This window comes from Carcharodon carcharias, chromosome 11, assembly GCF_017639515.1.
Source record: "Carcharodon carcharias isolate sCarCar2 chromosome 11, sCarCar2.pri, whole genome shotgun sequence".
NCBI lineage: Eukaryota > Metazoa > Chordata > Chondrichthyes > Lamniformes > Lamnidae > Carcharodon > Carcharodon carcharias.
In genome coordinates, this window is record NC_054477.1 from 78,486,979 (window position 1) to 78,507,922 (window position 20,944).

General features: G+C 42.6%; 1 protein-coding gene across 5 annotated transcripts in view; it reads right to left on the minus strand.

Annotated features, from left to right (window-relative positions):
- Window positions 1-20,944, minus strand: part of tenm4 (teneurin transmembrane protein 4) — a 523,453-nt gene that overhangs the window by 487,206 nt on the left and 15,303 nt on the right. For all 5 annotated transcript variants that reach the window (XM_041199170.1, XM_041199166.1, XM_041199169.1 and 2 more), the window contains exon 2: window positions 17,940-18,209. In XM_041199170.1, coding sequence (XP_041055104.1) covers window positions 17,940-18,209 — 270 coding nt within the window. The remainder of the gene's footprint in view (window positions 1-17,939; window positions 18,210-20,944) is intronic.

Here is a 20,944-nt window from a genome sequence, read left to right on the forward strand (position 1 = left end):
CTTTTCTTGATCTTTTTTAATGACCTAGACATGGGAATACAGGACACAATTTCAAAATTTGTGGATGATACAAAACTTGGAAGTAGTGTAAACTGTGAGGAGGATAGTGATAGACTTCAGGAGAACATAAGCAAGCTAGTTTAATGGGCAGACATATGGCAGATGTAATTTAATGCAGAAAGTACAAGGTGATACATTTTGGTAGGAAAAATTAGGAGATAATATAAACTAAAGTGTACAGGTGGTAGAGGAATCTAGAGGCCTGGGAGTATATGTACACAAGTATTTGAAGGTGGCAGGGCAGTTTGAGAAAGCAATTAAAAAGCATACATTATCCAGAGCTTTATAAATGGAGGGAAAGGGGAGAATTTTATCGACTGATGAAACTGTTGAAACAGCTGGACCATTTCCAGCTCAGGAAACTGCTAATTAATTAACAGGCTTTGCTGAGGTTCCTTCACTGAGCCATGGTATTATCATCCAATCTCCAGATTCCCTGACCAATCAAGGAGGGCGAGCAGATGATGCACCTAAATAAGCAATAAATGGTTTCTATTTAAACGGTCACCAGCAGGATTCAGAATGGCACCACTGAGTGAAGCATTCACAATACAATTGGGAATCAGGAAACTGGAGCATAATGTAGACAAGATATCGGAAGGCTTCTTCCTGCCTTCTTCCCAGTTCTCAGACTCAGCCCTGGAGTTCAGCCCTTGAGGTTAGCTTGAGTGTAGTGAGGACAAGAGAAGTCAACTTCCCTGAGGACAGGAAGATGAGGCAAATCCGCTTCACCAAGCAGGCGTGACCGCAAGTAGCAGAGGAGAGCAGCAGAAGTGCAATGCGAAGGAGCTGAGAAAGGTTCAATAACCTCATGAAGTCCAACAAACTGAGTGTCATACAACTCCCAGCTGGCAGGCATCACTCTCAAATCTCCTTAGTATTGTCCTGTTCAGCACTCCTCTGACAGATACACCTTGCTGTCACACACTTTGCTTCCTCTCCAGCCTCACCCTCAAATTTCCATCAAATGTTCTTGCATCCATCCCTCACAGTCACCCTCCTCAAATACTCATCCTCCATCCCCAGCAATCACTTAACCTTCATACTCATATCTCCCTCTCCTGCTCCGACAATTGAAAATAGGAAATGAGCCGCTTCCCTCGAGCTCAACTGAAGCCACAGGTGATGGAAGCAGCAAAGGTTGACTTCATATTTGCATAAAGGGATTCACTTGGGTGTTTGTAACTACATAAGTGTTCCGTTTATGAAATAGTAAACAAGGAATGGTTTTTTTCCCTATGTCTTGTCCTCTTCATTTGAGCATTTTGATTCCCCAAAGGACAAGAGGCTTCGTAAAAATGGCACACCCAGAATGAAGTATGTGCAAACTGTGAGCTTGTGATGGAGCAACTTATGACAGTGGAAATGCTTTGTGCTGAGGGGTTGGGAGATCCAACCCTAATGCTAAATGCATTACAGTTCTTTAGGTTTGTGAGTTATCTGAACTATGCGTCTAAGGGGCCACTCAGGCTTCTCTGGCAACCAGATGTGTGGCTGCAACAGCTCCAGCCACATTATGCACCTCTTCCTCCAGTTCCTTTTCTTCCTGCTTATTGGGGGATGCTGAAAGGTCTGTGACTTCCTCTCCCTGCCGCTCATTTTCTCTCTCTTTAGCACCATGTTGTGCAAGGCACACCAGACCATCACCATTCTTAACACCTCTTCTGACACACATTGAAGGCCCCCCCAGATCTATCAAGACATTGGAGTCTCACCTTCAGCAAGCTAATTGCACGCTCAATGATCACTGTTGTGGTAATGTGCCTCTTGTACCTCTCTTTGGCAATTTGGAAGGGTCCCTAACATATGTCATCAGCCAGGTCCTCAAAGGGTAGCCCTCGCCTCCAAGCTTAATCTGCTCAGAGGTGCAAACACTGTGGTGAACTTGACTGGTATAGATTTTGGAGTCATAGTAACTTTCAGTAAATTTTGCATGTGCACTAAATCTATGGTAGTCACAAACGATCTATATATTCAGGAATTGGAATTCCTTCAAGTTCATAAGCGTGCCAGAATTATCCGATAACAGCTTGCTTGTCACAACATGTTGTCAAGAACAACACCAGGAACTCTTGATTGCATTTATTGACCTGACCAAAGCATTTGATCCAGTAAATCCTAAGGCTCTATGGATTGTGCACCAAAGATTTGGATGTCCAAGAAACTTATCGTAAACCTGCAAGTGCTTCATGTTGATAAGACTGCAAATGTCTTGTGTAAGATCTGAAACATAAGCCTTCAAAATCCACACAATGTCAAGCTAGGCTGTGAAATAGCCCCCATGCTATTTACAATCTACCTGACAGTGGTTATTCACTCAAAGATCAACTGCCGTCTGGTGTCAGTGTTACATATCGCCTAGATGGAAAACTCTCTAACCACAGTTACCTCTGTACCAAAATAAAACTGACCTCCATAGACGTATATGATCTACAGTTTGTGGATGACTGCAGTGCACTCTGCACCAGATTTGCAAGCCAATCTCAATCTCTTCAATTATGCATAAGAAGCTGGGCCTGTCCTTGAATATTGCTAAACAAAACTCATATCAACCTATACCTGGTCAGCCAAAAATTCCACCTCTCACATGTGTTGAAGGAGAGATTCCAGAAAATGTTGAGCACTTCCCACACCTTGACAGCTACCTCTGTCAAAAGGCCACCATTGACGAGGAGATCCAACACCGGATCAGCTGCACCACTCAGCCTTCTAAAAACTATGGCAGCAAGTGTTTGACAACAAAGATCTTCCCAAGTCAACAAAAGCCCTAGCATACAGAGCAGTTGTCATCACCACACTCCTGTACTGCAATGAGACCTGGAATGTGCATCAGCAAAGAGTGCTAGAGAAATTCCATCAGCATTGTTTCCACTGCATCCTCCGTATTCAATGGAGATTCAATTCAACCATCAAAAATATGATAGTGTCCTTCTTGAAGCTAACTCCACCAGCATTCAGGCAGAACTCCTGCAAAATCAACTTCGATAGACTGGATACGGTGTCTGGATGGTGGAAAAGCATCTCCCCTGCCAGGTCCTCTTTTCTCAACTCTCAGGTGGAGAGTGTTCCAGGGGAGGATAAAGAAAACACTACAAAGATACTCTGAAGCTCTCCTTGAAGTACAGCAGCATTGACATTAATGACTAGGAGGAGCTTGCTGCCAATCATTCAAAATAGCGACAACTTGTCCATCAAGCTGCATCACGCTTTGAGTCCAAACATTTTAATGATGCAGAGCAGTGGCCGAGAAGAGAAGAAAATGAAGCAAGTCCTGCAATCTGGATCATACTACCTCGTGGGACATCCTGCTCCATGTATCCAAAGAGCTATGTCAGGAATCAGCCTGTTTAGTTATATTAAGAGCATTATCTTCAGTCATGGCTGAAATTCGCGACCATGAGTAGACATCATCCTCGCATCAAGGGACAGCCAGTGACAACGTGCCACATTTGAACTGCCTATGACTCCCTGAACCTGTGGAAATCCAGCCATTGCAGCAAAGGCAAGAGCTCTCTGTACTAGCCTCAGAGTTAAAGTGCACATCTCGGGAAGCCTTGGCATATATATCTGTGAATTTGGAGTCGAATTTGTGGGTTGCAGACTGTGAGGTCCTACAGATGTCCCCACCTGATGCCTGAAAGGAACTAGATCTTGATAGTGATCTTGATGGCCACTGGCAATGTGTGTCCAGACTCTTCTTGGAAAGAGGTCTTAAGGCTGCAAATGTCAGAGCTGCAACGAGATCCTGAGCCTTCTGAGGCACTGTTGTTTCATCATTTCGGGAAAGCTGACCCTCTGTCTATACACCCTGTTTGGGGATATTGCCTCCTTTGACCTGCAGCTCTGTGTCTTCCCTTCTGCCCTGCGGAGTGGCATATAAATTTGAAGAAGACAGCTGCTATTGCTGCTCCTATTTGGTTTTGGGGTTACTTGTTCTTCTGTTCCTCTTCAGAGATCAACATAATGGCTGCATAAGCTGTTCCCATTCTGAGGCAGAGAACAGGTAGGTTTATAGCAAGGTAAGAACCACGCTCAGTTAAATGAAGTCCAAAAGTTGCTCCTGCCCTGTAAATCAGGGAAGGCATGCTCTCAGAAGAGTGCTCTGAGTACAAGCCATAGACATGGCTGCAGCTGTTCTCTTTCACAATTAAAATGCTTTCTAGCATGTCAGTTGCAATGTTCAATGACTTCCTGCTGTGCACTTGCCTTGTAGGTCCTGGCAAGATCCAGGCAGCTCTGTGGGCTGCTTGTTAAAGCCAGAATAGAAGGTTAAATTGCTATTTTACATTATCTGAGGCTACGCCTTCAAGGGGTTTCCCACTCACTTGCAAACACCCCAATGTTAAATGTGGAAGATATCAGAAATAAATAGGGTTCCCTACATGTTGTTATTTTTCAAGGCTTCAAACCCCAACTGCCCCCTCCCCTAACCCCAACTGAGCCAATTCCTCGTTGCAGATAAAATTTTGCCCTTAGATTACAAAAGCAAGGAAGTTATGATGAGTGTTTTTAAAACATCGGTTCAGCCTCAACTGGAGTAATGTATCCAATTCTGGGCACTACATTTTAAGAAGGGTGTGAAGGCTTTAGAGAGGATGCAGGAATGATTTATAAGATGAGGGACTTCAGTTATGTGGACAGTTTAGAGAAGTGGGGTTGTTCTCCTTGGTGAAGAGAGGATTGAGAGGAAATTTGATAGAGGTGGTCAAAATCATGAGTGGTCTAGAAAGAATGGATGGAGAGAAATTGTTTCCATTGGCAGAGGGAACAAATTTAATGTGACTGACAAAAGAACCAAAAGCGACATGAGGTAGAACTTTCTTGTACGGCGAGTGGTTTGGATTTGGAATGCCCTACCTGAGACATGGTAGAGGCCGATTTAATTGTGCTTTTCAAAAGTGAATTGGTTAAGCACCTGAAGGCTATAGGGCAAGGGCAGGAGCGTGAGACTAACTAAATTGCTCTTACAGAGAGCCACCATAGACAAGACAGGTCAAATGGCTTCCTTTTGTGCTGTAACCATTCTATGATTCTATTCAAATGAATCCATATTTGTATATTCTGCTGTACCAGTAATATGGTCCAAAATTCTGCATTCATACAACATGATTTTATTCATTCCTTTCTTTCTTCCTTGTTTGTCCTTCCGAGGCGGAGATAAGGTTGTGGTGGGTACATAGGTGACTGCTAAGATTGATCTAGACCCGGAAGATTCTGCTACAAATAGGACAGGATACCACAGACGACTGAGTTTTGGACGAGTTACTGGCTTCGGATTTCCTCTCCTTGTGTTTTCTCTGTGCCTCTGACATGCGCTTGCTTTCAAAGGAGGCCACACCACTTTTTATTTGGTTGTGCCAGCTGCAATGATCTTGGGCGAGCTTCTCCTAGGACTTGGGATCGATATCAAAACTGCTAAAGCCTGCAGAGTGCCTTTGTAGTGTGTCCTTTGACCAGCATAATTTGACCACCAGACTTAAGCTCTCCAAAGAAGATTGGCTTTGGTGAGTGAGTGTCAAGTATTCTGGCAACATGACCAGCCCAACTCAGTTGTGACTGTCGCAGTATGGCGTGGATGTTTGGCATGCAAAGACTGATTCTGCTGGACTGGGCAGCAAGTCCAGTCTAGTGCCCAATGGTTTTGAAGGCAGATTAGCACCGCATTGTAGTTTTATTGGCAATTGGATTTGAAACCAAACTCACTAATGGGCTGAAATTTCTCACATTATGAATCCCCCGTTCCAAGTTAAAAATAGTGAGGCAGTCCACAAGAAAGTGTATGCTCAAGGACAGGCAGATGTCTGCCACAATGAGCTAGTAGTAGATTCAGAATCCAGGTGCTCAGCACAAAGCTCAGCCTCTCTTTGGAAGCTTTTCCATACTGCTCATCAGCTGAATCAACAAAATAAAGAGTGGTGTGTTCACTCTTCCCAGTAAAGAAATATCGAAACTGGAAAAAACTCAAGTCTTTATTGTGAATAACAGCCTCTTGCAGTTACACCTTCTAAAGTTAGATCATGTGAGAGTTTATAAAACATAAAATTATGAAGAATATTGCTAAAGAAGCAGGTCATAGGAGTTGGTGCTATTTCACTCTCATTCAACCAATGTTTTTATCAAGACTTTTCTACTCTTAAGCTTCTTACAGTTCCATCTATTTAAAAGGCACCACATCAATCCTTACTAGGAAAGAACATTGCTGCAATTATTTAGCTTTTTGCATTGTTTCTTTAATTCAGCATAAGCAAATTACTTCCATGGCCTGAAAGAAGCAGGATCCACTGAAGTTACTACCCACCAAATGACATGCTTGGCAATCACTTGAATCCGAGCCTTGTTCTATAGTAACAGCCAGATTTACAGCATAGCAAACAGTGCTGCCATAGCTTAATTCATTTCTGCCTACTTCCAAGAGAAGAAACAATCCCTAGTATTTATTTGTAGAAGAGTCAAATATGCACTAATACTCATCTTCGGGAATATTTAACAGTAGGTCTTGAGATAGCAAAAATGTTCAGCTTGCAACCTAACTGTAATAACACACTTCTTACTTCTGTTACATTTATAAGATTATTATAGTTTGGGACTGTAGCTTTAAATCTACAAATGAAGAGGATCATGTGACCTGTTCAGCAGTCTGCCTGATGGTAAGCCTCGATGGTTTGATTGTTAGGGATCAAAGGAAGACTTATTATTATTTTATTGAGAACATGATGCAAGGCATTTATACTTGGCACTGAAACTTGCACTGTGCGGGTGGGTGCACACCCAATTTGCTCGAGTGTAAAATGACATGCGATGACGTTGGGTGAACGCCCCCACATCATCATGCAATTGACAATATTTCGGTCAGCGGGTGCACGCAAGATTCGGCAGCTGCCCGCTGACAATGAACAGGCCTATTAAGACTGTTAAAGTTCTAATTGAATGAAATTTTTTGCTGCCCGTCCAACCTTATGGTAGGCGGGCAGACAAGGCGACCAAGCCTTGCAGCAATTAAAAATTAAATAAAAATCTTGAAATTTAATGTATAACATCTCCTTGCTCATGTGACAGAGTCATATGAGGGGACATGTTTTTAAACAGTGTTAACTTTTTCATTTGTGTGTTTTTAAATCTTCAGCTTCCTGAGGCAGCTCTGTGCCTCAGGGAGTTTTCATTGCGTGTACCCGTGCGCATGCACAAACTTCCGCGCTCGCCCTCCTCCTGCCCCCATCCGAGCTGCCCTGAGCACTGCAACACACATTTCACGCTGGCTGGCCAGCCAGTGTGAAATCGATGTCGGAGCCTGTTGCAGGTGGCAGTCAGCTTTGCAACAACTCCCGGGCCCACCTGACCGACAAGGTTAAAATCCTGGCCTGGAAACCAAGGCAGCTGTTTCCAAGTTTACCATGAGTAAACTTTGAATCTCCCAAAATCCCAGAAAGGTGTTGTGGGTATCAGGTTGTAAACAGCTATTCTGTAAATCATCCATTTACTTTTAGGATGAAAAAAAGTTGGGAGCAAGTATAGCTAATTAACAGCTCTACCCAGAAACAAGATTAATGTGTTTCATGTTGCATGGGGAAAGAAGAAAAAGGAAGCCATTTTTGAGATCAGGTTACAGGCTTCCCTATAAATCAATGAATATCACACAGAACAGAGGTTCCATGTGGTTAGCAGAGAGAAAAGGCTGCTTGTCTTTGCAAGTTACCACAGCCTGATGCAGGAGGGAGACGCTCTCTAGTCAAAGTGACGCATTCAGCAGCCATCTAAGGATTCTGGGAGATTTGTCCTGGCATGGCTGGGGAAGAACATTAATCATGACAGGTTTACTGTCGGTGGTGAATTTAAGAAACTCTCCAAAAACTGAGGAAAGCACCTGAAGACAGACACCCGAAGTTAAAACTCGGCAAAGCAGGGATATAGGAACCCATTGGAAGCTGGTCGGAACTGTAGGCTATTTGCTAAAAGGACTGTAATTCCGTGAAGAGTGTGATGAGTGATAAGTATACACAGGGAATGTCACTTTCTGTAGTTAAAGTATAAGTGGCCTACAACATGAAAATAGTTTTAGTTATAGTGTTTTAGTCATATGTTACAGTCAAAGGATTACAATGTGAAATTGTGTTGTTTCATTTTTCAGCTAACAATAACACCTGGAACTTTGAATTTCTTTTTTTAAAAAAAAGTTATTGAGCTCTGTGGAGATCATAACACTCTGCTGCTCATGGGCTCATTAGATGTGAAATTGGGCTCAGTAGTACCCACCAGGCACCAAAATAGCACTCGATAAATGCATGAATACAACTGCCGTGAATCATGCTGGATACATCATCAGTGAAGGCATTAGCGTGCACGTGCTCTGAAAACGTGCACCAAAAGCACCTAGGACAGGCAAATTGTGATGTTAATCAGCGTACAAACCTGATTTGATGCCATTTGGCTGCTATTTTGGAACTCAATACTCTAGAAAGATGCCCTCTCTAAACCGCACATGGCTAAAAATTTGTGAAACAGCAGGAAGGTCTCCCCACCAGTACCATTTAAAGAGATCATCAATTATTTACACTTCAGCTGCTGGTTGATTTCTTTTGACTGATGCTATGAGTCTACAAGTGCTTTCTGTAGTTGTCTCAAGTTGCAAAAGATCTGGTAGGTGCTGAAGTCTTTCCTGACTTCAAGGCTTTTGTGCAAAACAGTTGTCAACAGCTATGGGTGCACTGGTTGGCTTTCCCCATGGAATAGTGCATGACTTGAAAAATGAGCAGATTTCAGGCACAGCAAGACCAGCGGCTAGAAGAGTGGGGGTGGGGGTCGGGGGGTGGAGGGGGGGGGGGTTGGTTGTGGTGGTGGCAAGGAGGGGGGGAAAAGAGAAAGAGGATGAGGAGAAGGGAAGCAGCAAACTTGGCAGTTTTCTGCCCAGGCTATATTTGAAGAATGACTTCAGAAGAGATATCAGTCGCTGCAACCACAACTCCCCATTCACCAACACTCTTATTCCTTACCTTCCCTCTGTTACTGACCATCTCACAATGTCATCTTGGCCACAATGGAAAAAAATAAAAGCCACCATAAACAAACATCCCAATCCAAATTTATAAATTAAATCATACAATTTGCATACAATAAACCAGTAAACCAGTCACTGTTATGCATTCCCTTAGTGCCTTTCTTCCACCAGCCTTTTTCCTAGTACTCCTCTGCAGTGTTACCCCCATAGCTGCAGAAGTGGATGGTGGAAGGCTGCCAATTTTCAGTGACATATGCATTACGTCTCTCCTGCTTTCCACCTCCTCCACCAAGACCTCAAGTGTAGCATCCAAAAACCTTGGAGCCCACGTTCTCCCACGTTGCACCATTCTTCAGTGCTTCCCAGGTCAGATTATTTTCCTGCATGATTGCCAACACCTGCTCCAGCCACAAAATCTCCTTTTTAAGAGGTACAGGCCAGATTTTACAGTGCAGGCTAGCTTTAACTGGTACTAGCAAACATCAATTGTTGCTCCCTGTTGTTGCATGCATTAAATTAACATTGTGGTTGGCACTGGCTTCACACAGAAATCATTATAATGAGCACACAGCAGGAAGTTAGTATGCCGACTGCATTTCAAACAACTGATATAGGTGATTACACATTAACAATCCCCAGAGTTTTTGAGGGGCTATACAATTTAGACCTCATTGGTGTCTCAATTCTTAAAAACAACATGAAGGACCAAAGTCTGTCACTGAAAAGTACAAAAGCACAAGGTAAGTAAGTTAGAAGTAATTAGGTGATGCTAAACTAGGGTTTTCATATCTTGATGATTCTAGAAGGAACAAAAGATTGAGTATGGAAAAAAATGTTAACAGAACCTCCCCAGATATGAGAACAATATTTAATTTTTGTTGTGCTTAGACTCTATAAAGACTCAACAGTTCTGGGTTTGGCATGAAAGAAGAATCCAAGGTTCTACAATGCAGATTTAATATAGAGGAGATGGTACTATTTGAGGTTGGAGTTGAAGTTCGAGGTTAGAGTCAGCAAGGCTAAGAATGCCAATATATGAAGAACAAAAAGTGGATATTTGTGGCCAGATTCAAAAAGATAATCATGGGTGATGTTAATATGCATATAGACCGGACTAATCGAATTGGCAAGGGTAGCCTTGAGGGTGGGTTCATAGTATGTCTTAGAGATTGTTTCTTGGAGCAATATGTTGTGGAACCAATCAGGGAGCAGGCTATTCTGGATTTGGTTTTGTGTAATGAGATGGGATTAATTAATGATCTCATAGTAAAGGATCCTCTAGGGAAGAGTAATCATAGCATGTTAGAATTTCAAGTTCAGTTTGAGAGCGAGCAACTTGAGTCCCACACTAGTGTTCTGGAGTTAAAAAACGGTCACTACATAGGCATAAGGGCAGATTTGGCCTCAGTGGACTTGGTAAGAAGACTATAAGGTAGGACTGTTGATGAACAGTGGTAGATATTTAAGGAGATATTCAATTCCTCCTGAGTAAAATATATTCCAAAGAGGAGGAAAGATGGTAAGAGGGGGAAAAAGCATCCATGGCTAAGCTAAGAAGTTAAAGATAACAAAGGCAAAAACTAAAGCAGATCAAATTGCAAAGGTCAGTGGCTGGCTGGAAGATTGGGAAACTTTTAAAGATCAACAAAGGGTTACTGAAAATGATAATAAAAGCAGCAAAGGTAAATTATGAAAGAAAACTAATGCAAAATGTAAAAACTGATAGCAAAAGCTTCTACAAGTATATAAAAGGAAAGAGTGTAGCTAAAGTGAATGTTGGTCCCTTTGAGGTTGAGACTGGGGAGTTAATAGTGATCGCAGAAATGGCAGAGATGCTGAATCAATATTTTGCCTCAGTTTTCACGATGGAGGATGCTAGCACCACCCCAATAGTAACAGGTAGTGCAGAGGGTATAGAGAAGGAGGAACTTAGAACAATCACCATCACTACAAAAAAGGTACTAAACAAACTACTGGGATTAAGGAGTGACAAGTCCCCAAGACCTGATGGCCTACATCCCAGGGTCTTAAAGGTAGTGGCAGCGGAAATAGTGGATGCATTGGCTATAATATTCCAAAATTCCCTGGATTCTGGAAAGGTTCCAGTGGATTGGAAAAATGCTAATATAACAACCTTATTCAAAAAAGGAGGGGGGGGGATGAGGCAGAAAGTGGGAAACTATAGACCAGTTAGTTTAATGTCTGTTGTTGGGAAATTGTTGGAATCCATTATTACGGAAATAGCAATGGGGCATTTGGAAAGTCAAATTGCAATCCATCCGAGTCAGCATGGTTTTATGAAGAGTAAATCATGTTTGACTAATTTGCTAGAGTTCTTTGAAGATGTGACAAGCAAAACGGATAATGGAGATCCTGCAGATGTAGTATATCTGGACTTCCAGAAGACCTTTGATAAGGTGCTGCACAAAAGATTAATACACAAGATAAGATCACACAGAGTTAGGGGTAATATATTAGCTTAGATAGAGGATTGGCTAACCAACAAAAAGCGGAGAGTCGGGATAAATGGGTCTTTTTCTGGATGGCAAGCTGTAACTAGTGGGGTGCCATAGGGTTTGGTCTTTGGGCCCCAAATATTTACAATCTATATTAATGACTTGGATTCAGGGATAGAAGGTATTATAGCTAAATTTGCAGATGACACCAAAATAGTTGGGAAAATAAGTTGCAATGAAGAAATAAGAAATTTACAAATGGATATGGACAGGTTAGGTGAATGGGCCAAAATTTGACAGATGGAGTTTAACGTGGATAAGTGTGAGGTTATCCATTTTGGTGGGAAGAATAAAAAGGTGACTTTTTAGTTAAATGGAGAGAAACTTCAGAATGCTTCAGTGCAGAGGGATCTGGGTGTCATCGTGCATGTATTGCTGAAAGCTAGTATGTAGGTACAGCATGTAATACGGAAGGCAATTGGAATTTTGGCATTTCTTGCTAAAGGAATAGAGCATAAAAATAGGGAAGCTTTGTTGCAACTGTACAAGGCATTGGTGAAACCACATCTGGAGTACTGTGCACAGTTTTGGTCCCCTTACTTGAGGAAGGATGTAGTTGTATTGGAGGCGGTTCACAGGAGGTTCACTAGATTGATTCCAGAGATGCGGGGCTTGTCTTAGGAGGAGAGATTGAGCAGTTTAGGCCTATACTCGCTAGAGTTTAGAAGGATGAGAGGAGATCTAATTGAGGTATATAAGATGCTAAAGGAGATAGACAAAGTAGACGTGGAGCGGATGTTTCCCCTTCTGGGGCATTCTAGAATGAGAGGCCATAGCTTTAGGCTAAGGGGTGGTAGATTTAAATCAGAGATGAGGAGAGATTACTTTTCTTAACGGGTCATGATTCTGCGGAATTCAGTACCTCAGAGTGCAGTGGAAGCCAGGACGCTAAATAAATTTAATTAGTAACGGGTTGAAAGGTAATGGGGAGAGGGTGGGAAATTGGAGTTGAGGCTGAAATGAGATCAGCCATGATCGTAATGAATGGCGGGGCAGGCCTGAGGGGCTGAATTGCCGACTCCTGCTCCTAGTTCTTATGTTATGTTCTTATCTCTTGTTACTCGAACCAAGAGTTATACAAAGACTTTTATTTGAAGGATTGATAGAAATAGGGGATTGGAATTTGCTCAGACCATTTTCTACTCTATTGCTATAACTTGGCTGGAAGTGAAACAAAACCCCATCCACACACACAAAAAGAACTTATTTTGCTCAATCAGAGTTACAATAGCAGAACAGTTGGAGCATCAAGCAAATTCAGAGTCAAGATTACTGCTGTCTTATTAGATGGCATTGTGGGAATCAAGATGATGTGACTGAGCTATTGCATTGCAGGAGGGCTGGCAGCTTTACATGCTTGAGACATGCGATCAGAAATAAGCTGATGAACATTGAATGGAATCACCATCAAAAATATAGATGAGACTGGAGGATGAATGAAGGGAGCCTTTTATGTGAAGAAGGAAGAGAGTAGAAGAAGAGGGAGACCCCTGTAGAGTTCGTAAATTGGTGGGAAAAGAATCAGATCTAAGGTAGGGTGATTTCAAAGCAAATGTTCTTGCCATGAAGATAGCTTTGATAGGTACAAAGTAAGGTTGTTCTAAATTGCAATGTCAGACCCTGTCAAATGTCCAAAACAATGACAGATAATTCACTCATGTGTCCAAGAGAAGCATTCCAAAGTTGCCTAACATAGGAAACAAGGTCAATATTGCGACTGCTGAAAACCATGCGGGTAACTATGGACTTGCCCACAACTTTCAAGGCTTGAATGATTTAAGAGCACCAATGTCATATCTTAGACTTGCCCTTGCATGTTTGGATTTATAATTTTTTTTCTGGTAGGTTGCTGGAAGTAGGGCTTGATGGCCAATTCTGGCTGCATTGCCACTGCCCACAAAGTCTTCTCCAACCCAGCAATATTGCCCATTTTCAACCTGGACTTCCTATCCCAGCTGAAGCATTGATGAGCCAGTGCAGAGATCCAAGGAGAAGACCGATGAATGCAATAAAAGTTGGATGAAGTGAGGTCACATGCCCTTTACATGACAGTAACTGCCATATTCAGGTAACTTTTTAAAGTTTCAAGTCTTTCAGTGGCTTCTTGAGCGGGCGAAATGGTGGGTGCATGAGTAGGTGAGCAATTGGGTCAGGGGTGGTGGGAGAGATTCAGGTCGGGTCAGGGGGTAGTTTAATCGGATCGGATTAGTTGGGGAGGAATAGTCAGGTCGCTGGGACAGTGGAGGGATAGTTGGGTCAGGGCGGGGGACAGTAGTCGGGTCAGATCTGAGAGATAGTTAGGTCGAGTAGTGGGGTTGGTGGGGTGGGGGGGTAAGTCAGCTCAGGTCTGGGAGAGGGTGGACAGGTCGGGTAGGGGTAGTTGGGTCATGTCGGGGGGTGGGGGCAGTGATTGGGGGGGGGGTGGGTAGGGGATAATTTGTGGTGATCAGTTCAGTTGCACTGCTATTCACTTAAGTAGAGCGGATATTAACCCATGAAACATTTGCAGGGCAAGTGTGTGGGTAATTACCATGTTTCTGGTTCAAGTCTCTGACACTGAGCTTAGTGTCAGAGGCTTGCATGAAGTGTTCCGGGCAGAGGAAACAGCCCATTGGAAGTTTAAACTTCCTGGGCAATTTCAGTGTATCTGTGTGCATCGGGACTTTTGCAGGGCCCAGGCATGCATCTCCCAACTTAAGACCAATATGAAACGATATTAATACCAGAAAATTTGGGCCGATATATTGCAGAGACAGAAAGCAGGCACCTGACATCCGAACAATTGTGTAGCTCCTGAACTTACTGTAGGAATGAGAAACAAAAGGTCTGAGAAGGAATGAGAAATGTAAATTCAAGTGGGTAAATTCAATATCAAGTTAGGTAGAAAAAGAAATAGGGAGAAAGAAAAGAAATATTAAATTAAGAAAGCAAGATAAGGAGGCAGAAAGTACATGTAAAAATAACGCTTTAATTTACAATTTTTGAATCCAAAAAATTAAACCTGAAGGAATGAGACTATACTCTTGTCATAGTTTATTTTTCAGCTCTAGAGAGGTTTGATGGTACTTAACGACCAGAAAGTGGGCTGGGGTGGGCTGGCAGGAGCAGGCACGGAGCTGATCGGCTGCGCGCCACCATTTAAGGCTCGCCCAGGGTGATGCACGGCCAGTAGCGCTCAGTGCTACCTGTGTGGGCAGGGAAGGAGGGAGAGTCGGGGCCTGCGCTCCTTCACACATGCGCATGAAGGAATAAAGGAATCTCCTTGAGGCATGGAGCTGCCTCAGGCAGATTAAGTTGCTTAAGTACAAAATGATTTAAACATGTCCCCTCGTGACAGTGTCACATGAGCTAGGACATGTTTTTATATTTAGGAAAATTTTATCATTTAATTAATAAAAGCTTTAGGAAGCCTCATCCTGCTCGTGGATGAGGTTTCCTAAAAAACATGAAGGCTGCTTGGGCTCTTCGCCTGCCCACCAATGTTAAGGTTAGACGGGCAATGTTGTAAACAACTTTAATTGGTTTCTTAATGGCCTTAATAGGCCGTAGAGAGTTTGGTGGGCACACAGCCACCTCTGGCGTGCACCTGCCGAACAAAAGATCTAAATGACGTGCAATGACGTTAGGCCACATGCCCGATGTCATCTCCTGTCATTTTGTGCATTGGTGTGCAGGGGCAGGCCCCAGGGAGATTCCTGTGTTCGTTCGCACGCCCGATGTCATCTCACATCATTTTGCGTGTCGGCATGTCGGGCCCGCCCCCGCACGTCAACGGCAATATTCAGGCCAACATTTCGAAAAGGGTACTTAGGCTGAAATAGACAAGGGTTAACTTTCTGAGATGAATTCTGCAGAAATACAGAAACTTCACACCATTAAATGCATTTTAATGGTAATGGTGAGATGTCATTTTTGTGCTGATAATTTAACATGCAACCCTGACAGCAATTTTTGAGTTCAATCACACATCTTCTCCTTGCCTATAGTTGTTGCACCATTTGTGCATAAATAATGGGCAGTGCCATTAGTCTCATTGCTAATTTGATAGTGAATTATGGACCACTGATAATGGGACAGTACTGTTAAGGGTAAGAGGTGTCATTTTTTAAAATCAGGGATACGATAAGCTGAAGCAAATTTCCAAAGAGAAGGTACGGTGGCCTGAGGGAGGAAATGGAAGGACATCGAGCAATGATAAATCAGATTGTAAATACCTTGAATATGATAAGAAAGATAACATTGGGTCAGAGGTCTTAGAGACAGGAACAGGTGACTGGAAAGAGCTGGAAGTCATAAATTTAATGTTAGTCATAATGTTAAAACAGATCGGGGGAAAATTTTTTGTGAGGGTTATCAAAATAGAGTTCAATGAGAAAAGGAAGCCAAATCGATCAGCTTTTTCTTTAGGACGGTTTGTAATTATGTCACAAAGTGGAGGAGAAATGAATAAGGAGAAGTTACAAGAGATTACCTTGTCAAGGGATCTGAAGGAATGACTAGCGGAAGGTGGTACACAGTATAATGCTCTTATTCAAAAGGTTTCATGTCACAGCTCTTAAGTGAATTCAAAGACATTATAATCAGAGATGAAGTTGGTTCAGGATGCTCAACATGCTTAATGCCTGGTACAAAAAGCAGAGCCTTTATGAAAGACAACAGAATCATTGATATAAAATTAGATAAGACACCAAACAAGGCATGATGGCTTACAAAGCATGATATCTTGAGATAGCTATGAGACGTTGATCAGTACTGCTTATGCTGATACAGTGCAGGAATCAGAATTAGAGATAATGAAAGGTTTGGAGAATTAATTGAATTATTGAGATGATCAAAGATAGATTGATTAGTGAACTATTTAAGCTCGTTCACTGAGAAGCCAGAATTGAGGAGCATCATGGATTTGGATAACTATAAATTCAAGCAAGAGGGCACAATGTATGTAACAAGTATTGTTTTAGACATAACAACAGGCAGTGACAAATTGCAAATCTTTAGTTAGGATTTACATCATATTGAAGGAGGCAAGAAAATATAATGGACTGCTACCTCCAACAGAAAAAAATGCTGGTAAATCTCAGTGCATCCATGCATTGGTGGTACCCACCAGATACACCAAATAGTAAAAGCACCCACCTAATTATGAATTGCATGGGTCATTGAGTAAATGACTTTGTTATTTACTAGTGCCCCATATAGCTTTTGGCCCTTCGTTTGCCAACACATTTCTGCAGTTACTAACTTGCTCAATGAACATTGTTGACCCCGAGCTGAGCTTCCGACATCACTTTCGCTCCATCACTCAAGTCAACACTAATTCTACCTCCATAACATCACCCAAATTTGCCCCTGTCACAGTTCTTCTGCTACTGAAGCCCACATTCATGCTGTTATAACTTTTTGACTTGACTATTCCAATGAAGTTCCAGCTGGTCTACCATATTTTACCATCTATAAAATTCAAGTCATTCAAAACTCTGCTACTGTGTCTTAACTCACACCAAGTCCCATTCATCTATCACCTGTGTGCTTGCTGACCTATACTGCCTTCCAGTCAAGTAACATAATGATTTTTAAATTCTCATCCTTGTTTTCAAATCCTTCCATGGCCTCAGCCCTCTTAATCTTTGTAATCTCCTCCAGCCTCACAACCCACTGATATCTGTTTTCCTCTAACTCTGGTCTCTTGAGTATGCCCAGTTAAGTGCTCCACCTTCAGTTGCCTGGACCTTAAGTCTCTGGAATGCACTTCCCACGCCACTCCACCTCTCTACCCCTTTAAGACACCTTTAAGTGTCTTTCCACCTTTAAAACACTCCTTCAAACCTATCTCTTTGCCCAAGTTTTTGGTCATTTCACTTTGTCTCCTTATGTGATTCGTGTCATATTTTGTTTCCTAATGCTCTTGTGAAGCATATTGGGAAGTTTTATGATATGAAAGACACAATATAAATATAAATTGTTGCCGTAACATATATTTGCCATTTTTGATAACAGAACATTGAATTAGCCTTCCTTCAGTTTAAAAAAACATTGACTTTATGCCTAGGAGAGAGGGCAACAGAGGAACACACCATTTTTATTGCATTAAATGTCATGTGCAAGTAACGCAATGATGCATTCGATGTGATTTGTGTCATGGTGTTTCACTGACAAAAAGGTTTGATACTTGTTTTTATGGAAAAAAGTCCCCATGTTGAAAGAAATAGTTTGTCAGCTGTGATAGAATTGCTTTCCAAACCGGTTCAGCTGTCCTGGTCATTAGATGGTGGTCTAGGACAATTTATAATATCAACCATAATATAACTAACAGATTCATTATCGAAATAACTTCTTTAAGGGGGAATATAAATTTGCTTGTGATTTCTTACCGTTTTCTGTATTCTCAAGCTCTGTGTCAGTAAGAGTGAGTGCAGAATTTGCCCGACTGGATAAGCAAGAGCTTCGCGTTGATTTAGCGTTTTGTCCCCAAAGTGTCATTGCATTTTCAGGAGACATGACCCCATCCGTTTCTGTGTCAGCATCAGAGCCTGCGCTTACGGAGTATCCACGGTGTGACAGCCCTAATTCTGTCCGATATCCAGCGCCAGGCTGAGGTGTAGCTTCAGTCAATCCTAACTCTCGCAGAGAAAAATTTGTTCCTAGAAAACAACATTCAGTACATCAAAAAAATGTAGTGGCTGCCTCTGTACACAATGATGTTTTTCAGTTATGCAAGGCTCAAATTAAGCAGCTCAAAGTTGTAGGTAGATTCCTCCCCCACCAAACCCCAGCCCCAGCCATTCCTATCTCTTAGATACTTTGCAGAGGACAAAAAAGGTAAGAAGAGAAGGTAACAAAAAAGGACAAAATAATGGTACTTACACAAAGTTCTTATTTCTTACAACAATTCTATTACTTAGCAGTAAATGGTTTGGAATGAATTAACACCTTTGAAAGCTGAATGGCTGTATATCGAGAGACTATTGGAAATATTAAGACCATTGATCCATTTATTTTCAGCGCAGGTAGGTGAAGGAACATTTGGCAATAATATATTAAAAAGTGTTTATACTGTAATGGGAAAAAAAAAGAGCTAATGTGATGTAATTTCCAGGAATATAAGGTTGGCCAAATGGCAAGAAGGTCAATTCTTGGAAGACTGGTACATTTTAGTTGGATAATGCAGCAATTAGAAGTCAATGTATGCAACCGGATAAGAAACATAATAGATATGTAAGAAAAATTGTTTGGGCAGTAAAGGAATGAGGTAAAAAAGATGGGATTCCTAAAAAATAGTTCTTCATGTACAGATTTTACTGTTAGAATGAATTGACAATGTATCAGAGCTTTTGAATAACTTCTTGTTTATACAGACTTCAACAAGACTGCACTACGTCATAGGAGGTTTATCCATAAGTCTAAAATAGGCTGGTAGTTATTGAAAGGGATTGGCAGCTGGCAGCATTGAAGAAGGTTTTCAGGGAGATGCATTGCAGGGAAGAATCAGAGTACCCCAATAATCAGGGCTGGATCCTTTGCTATTCAAATTTTACATCAGCAATTTGGAAGTAGGAAGAGAGGGGAAATGTCAAAATGGTGACAACACCAAGATGGTGGTGGGCTTTGTAAAAACAAATCAAACTCAGGTTGATCAAATGCAGAAGCACATGGATAATTGGAAACAAAAATAAAAATAGCTGGGAAAGCTCAGCAGGTCTGACAGCGTCTGCGAAGAGGAGTACAGTTAATGTTTCGAGTTCATATGACTCTTCATCAAAACTGAGGAAATATAGAAATGAGGTGAAATAAACGCTGGCTGAGGCGGGTGGGACAGGTAGAACTGGATAGAGGGCCAGTGATAGGTGGAGGCAAAGAAGAGATTGCCAAAGATGTCATCGACAAAACGACAAAGGGGTGTTGACAGTGGTGATATCAGCTAAGAAATGTGCTAATCGTGACATTAGGTAAGTGACAGATAGCCCTAGTGGGGGTGGGGTGGGGGGAAGGGGTCGAAATAGGCTAAAAGGTGGAGATGAAACAATGGATGGAAATACATTTAAAAATAATGCAAATAGGTGGGAAAAGAAAAATATATTAAAAAATCGAAATTATTGGCAAAAGGGGGATCAGAAAGGGGGTGGGGATGGAGGAGAGAGGTCATGATCTAAAGTTGTTGAACTCAGTGTTAAGTCTGGCAGGCTGTAAAGTGCCTAGTCGGAAGATGAGGTGCTGTTCCTCCAGTTTGTGTTGAGCTTCACTGGAACATTGCAGCAGACCAAGGACGGACATGTGGGCATGAGAACAGGGTGGAGTGTTGAAACAGCAAGCGACAGGGAGGTCTGGGTCATGCTTGCGGACAGACCGAAGGTGTTCTGCAAAGCGGTCACCCAGTCTGCGTTTGGTCTCTCCAATGAAGAGGAAACCACATTGGGAGCAGCAAATGCAGTAGAATAAATTGAGCAAATTGCAGGTAAAATGCTGCTTCACTTGAAATGAGTGTTTGGGCCCTTGGATGGTGAGGAGAGGGGAAGTAAGGGGCAGGTGTTGCACCTTCGGCGCTTGCATGGGAAGGTGCCATGGGAGGGGGTTGAGCTGTAGGGTGTGACAGAGGAGTGGACCAGGGTGTCCCGGAGGGAACGATCCCTGTGGAATGCCACCGGTGGGTGAAGGGAAGATGTGTTTGACTTTGTCAACCCTGACATTGATATCAAACCTACTGACAAGGGTTACGCTGTTGTTGTCTGGCGCACTGACCTCTACCTCGCAGAGGCTGGGCGTCAACTCGCAGACACTTCCTCCTACCGCCCCCAGACCATGACCCCATCACTGAACATCAAGCCATTCTTTCTAGCACAGTCACTGACCTCATCTCCTCTGGAGATCTTCCCTCCACAGCTTCCAACCTCATGGTCTACCAATCCCGGGCAGCCCACTTCTACCTACTCCCCAAAATCCACAAACAGAACTGTCCTGGCAGACCGAGTGTGTCAGCCTGTTCCTGCCCCACGGAACTCATTTCTTGCTATCTTGACTCCATTCTCTCTCACCTAGTCTAGTCTCTTCCCACCTACATCTGCAATTCTTCTGACGCCCTACAGCACATCAACAATTTTTGGTTCCCTGGCCCCAACCGCCTCCTCTTCACCATGGACGTCCAATCCCTCTACACCTCCATCCCCCACCGGGATGGTCTGAGGGCTCTCCACTTCTTCCTTGAACAGAGGCCCGAACGATCCCCATCCACCACTACTCTCCTCTGTCTGGCTGAACTTGTTCTCATACTGAACAATTTCTCCTTCAACTCCTCTCACTTCCTCCAAATAAAAGGTGTGGCTATGGGTACCCGCATGGGCCCCAGTTATGCCTGTCTCTTTATGGGGTATGTGGAACATTC